We start from the raw sequence: 5,366 nt of genomic DNA on the forward strand, positions 1-5,366 counted from the left end.
TGAAAATCTAACACAATAGTTAATTGAACAATAATCTTTAGATAACTAATGGTGAATCCTATCTTGAAAAAGCAATGAAATCAACTTATTTTTTTTTTATATTTGTTTTTATCATTTTAAATCTCTTTATAAATTTCTTTCTTTCTATTTATAGTTCTTTAATCTTTTCTTTATCTTTATCTTCTTTATTATTTTACTAGCCTCTTTTGTATAGCTTTTATTAGAATTAATTTGTTAATAATCAATTTTGTGTTCGTTAGAAGACGACTTAGGGTTGAATTTACCCTTTCTATTTTGTTGGCTACTATCTTAGCAATACTGAAGTTGCTATAATTTAGTAGTATTAATTTGATCGCGTCAGCGACAACGTTATCAATACAATACAGAGAATCAAGGTTAACATTAAGTCGTATACAAAAACTACTATTACAAAAGCTTTTACAAACAACATAAGTCTTCATAAAGGTCTTCTTGCAATGTGAACTTTTGAGACTTGATTTTGGATCATTAAAACTCCTATGCTTCAAGATTTTTCTAACAAAGTGAGTATCTAGATGGTTCATTCACCTAAAAGAAAAAAAAAGGTATTGCTGACAGTCAAAATCTGTTAGAAATGTTAAAAATTTGTGAGTAATGACTTTTTTTTATTGATTACCAACGGACCCAAATTTGTCAGTAATAATGCAGTCGATAATATTTATTGATGGAATCTTAAATATGTCAGTAATTACTGATAGAAAAATCTGTCGGTAAATATAGGAAAAATTTACCGATAATTACTAATGAATTTTTCTACCAATAAATCTAGGAAAATCCATCGGTAATTACCCATAGAAAAATTCTTCGATAAGATTTGTTGGTAGATTCCACGATCTGGTTCATCTTCTTCCTACTCTCTCCTCCTGTTTTCTTTTAGGGTTTTATTTTTTTGGCAGTGAAACACACCACAACAACGTCGAGAACCTACAAAGAAACCAGAAGCCCTATCCCGAACACAAAAATCCTATCTCATGCTACCCTATTTCGTCTTGTCACTGTTCGTTCTAGCAGCTCAAATAACCATCGCAAAATCGCGAGCCATCGCAACCATGGTCTCCTAGGCATTGACCACCACAACAACAACGCTGGAATAAAAAATCGCACAACAACGCATTTGCATCTCTTTCATCGTGCCTCTAACCAAAATCATCCCAGATCTCGAATTCTTCCTTATGCCACTATCTTTATCACCATGAAACCAACATTGTCCTCCATGGCAAGCCCTAATCACAAGCACAACCACTAGATTTTCACATAACGAACCATGATGTCTCATCATGGTAAAAACAAATGTTGTACACCTCTAACATAAACCACCGCAAGAGATCTTTGTGAATTTAGAAAATTTTCTTTCACTTATGCACATACCAGACTATTGGGGCAGGAAAACTGTCATTCATTTTATTGACCGATTTACCGAGATATTTTTTCATCAATAAATAAAATATAAATTACCGATGATTTGTTGACATAAAAATTCGTCATTAAATAAATATGAATTACTGATAAATTTATCGAGAGATTTTTTATCAGTAAATAAAATATGATAACGATAAATTACCATAGATAATGAATCCATCGATATTGATAATTAAAATTTCAAAATTCGTTAATAATATTTGTAAGTATTTAAAATTTAAAAATTTGTCAATAAAATAAGTCGATAATTCAAATAAAACAATGAATATAAATTCGTTAGTAAAATTCTGTCAATAATTTTAGGAATTTTTGTTGTGATTTGATGAATACTTAAATGATTCTATGTTGTCTATTATCTAGTATTCAGACTTTCTCTTATGATAATTCGAGAATGTGATTTATTCTCTTTGATATATTTATATTCTTTTCTTTTTCTTAAATATTTAACTGTCCAATAATATTATTTTGTTTAATATTATTTTTAAACTTTAAATGATCTTGTCTCAAACTGAGAAATTAATATTCAATTAAGTTATAATCGAACTAGAAGGAAAGAGACAACCAAACTCAACGTTGATACTTCTGTTCGAGTAAGTAAGTCCTGCTATCAGTTACCCTCAAAACTTCTATCAATAATTAAGACAAACATTTTTCATACTTAAAACACTCAGATTTATTAAATAAAAAATAGCTTATTCATCACGGCCTTCGGAAACTATCTTTTTCACCTGCAACAATCATCACAAGCTTATTTCTTAAAATTTCAAATACAGCTTCAGTTACCAAAATATGAAAAATAATTGCAAATCTTTCACCGTGCTCTTTAATGGTACCACCCTTTTCTTCTTCATCTAGACGGTACATCATGCAACACAAACTATATACTCATCATCGTCCTTGTATTTATGAATGAGTGAGTGACTATGGATGGATCTGAATGAGAGACCTTATGCCCAAAACGGGAGTTATGTCGTAGTTATTGAATCCAGCAGAGGAAAACAGCTTAACCCATTCTTTTTCGTTTCTCTCTTTTCCGTTGAGAACCACCATCATTAACATATCAAAGAAGAGTTGTGTTTCAACATATTCTTCATCTTTCACTTCATTATCCATCACAATGTCTATGATTATCACCTTCCCTACTTTGCCTTTCTTAGATATAGCTTCCTTGCATTTCTTCAATATTCTCACACACTCCTCATCGCTCCAGGCATGTAATATCCACTGTTTCTCATCCAAAGTACAAGGAATTAAGCTGATTAGAATAAGCACCTCATCTAATATAATTAATATATTAGGACACTAATCATAAGTCAGATGACCAAGTTGAATCTGCACACCTAACATTAACTTAGCTCTATTTATTAATTAGAACAAAAAGTTTCAAGACCATGACTGTAACAATCTACATCCACAGAAAGAACTAAGCCAAAAAAGTGTTACTATAAAGAGTAATTTGAGGAGAAAAGAGAATAAAAAGAGGAGTAATATTACTATATATAATTTGCTATATTGTTTCAATGTTCATATATGATTCTGAAACAGTTGGTCTTCGATATTTCAGTAGCAGAAGTAGTTAGAATACACTAGTGCTAGCTTAGTTACCGATAATCATTATATATTTTGATTATTTCATTTGATTAACAATGGGTGATAATGTTCTTTCTTTTCCAATTGATCAATTCGTTGGTTCAGTTCTCTGAAGTTTAACATCAGTCAAGTAAATTAAAACAAAAGTTAAGAATGTAAGGTGTACTATGATTTGTAACGATATTTTACCTTCAACAAAATGGCATCGGCCGGAGGAATTGCCTCAAACATGTCCCCTCCAACATATTTAAGGTTGTCACTTCCTTGCAAGCCAGAAACAACATGTGGAAGATCAAATACAATGCATTCCAACTGAGGGAAGGATTCGGCAATGGCCTTTCCCATGGTTCCTGTACCTCCCCCAACATCAACCAATGACTCCAATCCCATGAACACCCCTTTGCATTTCTCAATCACCCAACTAGTGATTAGTTGAGCATCACTTGCCCTAGCATCATTGAATAAGATATTAATTCTGGGATCACTGCCAGCATACTCCCAAAACGATTTCCCATGCGTCATTTCAAAGGATGTAGTAATACCATTTTTGAACCAACTAGAAACCTGAGTCCATGGATTTGTTAAAACTGGATCAAGCTGGGCCTGCAGGAAAGGTGCCATACTCATTTGATGGCTCTTAACCAGAAGCAAAGAGGCATCAGTGAGTGCATATTTGACTTCAAGGTCGTTATCGGTGTGATTGAGTTGAGAGAAGAAGCCAGAATGGACCATGATTCGCATCAAGCGAGGGATGAAGTGAGTTTTGGAAGAGTGAATTGGAAGTGAAGCAATGAGGTTTGAGAGTGAGATGGGTTGGCCATGGTTGTGTATGATGTCTGGTATTCCTAACTCAACAACACATTTAAGGGACATGGAGTTTATGAAGCTAAAAATATGATTCCATATGTGTGTTTGAGCCCTCAGTAGTTTGGCGTCATGGGATTCCATAATTTGTTGCATAAACTACTTGTTCAATTTGGAATATGGAACCTCATACACCATTTGGATCTATTTATAAGCAACCGAATATGCAGGCAGCCCTCAGTAGTTTCTTTTAAGCATTTGTTTATGATTTGCATTAAGTCATATGCTTGCATTTTTTTCTTAATTACTCTAGTTTAGTTTTTCTCTAAGTTAAATTTTATACTTATTCATTATGTATCTATTCCCCAACACGTCTATAATCCTTTCTATGTAATTTGAAATTTCATATAATTTCCTATGGACGTTAAACACCGAAAAAAAAAAACACAGTTTCTTACAACTTTACAATTGAAATCTTTATTTAAAATCCACAAGAAAAATTAGCCTTGTTTAATCTTTTTCTCTGTCAATTCTTACCAGAACAACTATGTATAATATACACACTCTATAAATAAATATACAATAATAAAAGTTAGCATAAAAAATATTTAACTCAAAATAACTTATAATCATGAATATAGATTTATGTTATTTCAGAAACTCTAATCTATTATGTACATTACTTAAGGTTGGTTGAAAATCGTAACTTATAATTGAGCGTTATTTACTAAATCGGGATATATTGTAATTCCGTAGGAAAATGATATTTTAACACCAATTTTTTTGACATTATTTTCACACTATATACGTATCAAAATGTGGTTAACGATTTCAAATTAAAAAAAGTGGACATTGACAAATGTAAAGAAGGAAAATGATATTTTAACACTAATTTTTTGACATCATTTTGACATTGTACACGTGTCAAAATATGATTGGACGATTTCAAATTAAAAAAAAAACTTTAGTTTTTTTCTTCCAAATATATCATTGTCTCAGTTTTTTTAATTTGAAATCATCCAATCACATTTTGACACGTATGCAGTGTTAAAATAATGTCAAAAATTGGTGTTAAAATATCATTTTCCTGTAAAGAAAGGTTCATTGCAGGAAGGTTGGCAAATGTCTATCCTACAGCATGTGGTGTTGGTGTCGGTGGCTGTGATGCATCTTATGATGATATTGTGGTATTTTCATCGGATGGGCCACTTTGCTTTCTAAAAAGATAAAAACAAACTTGAACATATGCTTCATGGCTTTGCCTTTCTTTTTTTTTTTTAATTGGTACAAATAATATCAACGAAACTTGAATCGAATTAATATAAATAATTAATATTTAATTTAATATAAAATAATAAATTTATAGATTTTGTTATATTACGTTTAATTTTTTTTATTAAGTGAGAGGCTCAATCATAACTTCATATAAAATTCTTAAAATATAAGTCCTTTTAATTGACATTTTCACGTGAGAGTTTGATGAACTATATTTCAGTGCCAACATATCACTACTT

General features: G+C 31.2%; 1 protein-coding gene across 1 annotated transcript; it reads right to left on the reverse strand.

The window, feature by feature from the left end:
• Nucleotides 1-2,114: 2,114 nt before the first annotated feature.
• LOC106764180 (probable O-methyltransferase 3) lies at nucleotides 2,115-3,996 on the reverse strand. The gene is made up of 2 exons (XM_014648415.2): nucleotides 3,238-3,996; nucleotides 2,115-2,682 (listed from the first exon to the last, which is right to left on the reverse strand). Exons 1-2 carry the CDS (start codon nucleotides 3,994-3,996, stop codon nucleotides 2,380-2,382), a joined length of 1,062 nt encoding a protein of 353 aa, XP_014503901.1. The 3' UTR covers nucleotides 2,115-2,379.
• Between the last annotated feature and the right edge of the window lie 1,370 nt (nucleotides 3,997-5,366).

This window comes from Vigna radiata, chromosome 6, assembly GCF_000741045.1.
Source record: "Vigna radiata var. radiata cultivar VC1973A chromosome 6, Vradiata_ver6, whole genome shotgun sequence".
NCBI lineage: Eukaryota > Viridiplantae > Streptophyta > Magnoliopsida > Fabales > Fabaceae > Vigna > Vigna radiata.

Coding starts and splice junctions, on each gene's coding strand:
- LOC106764180 (XM_014648415.2), bottom strand. CDS start 3,996: ATGGAATCCCATGACGCCAAACTACTGAGGGCTCAAACACACATATGG. Junction 2,683..3,237: donor CCGATGCCATTTTGTTGAAG/GTAAAATATCGT, acceptor GATGAGAAACAG/TGGATATTACATGCCTGGAG.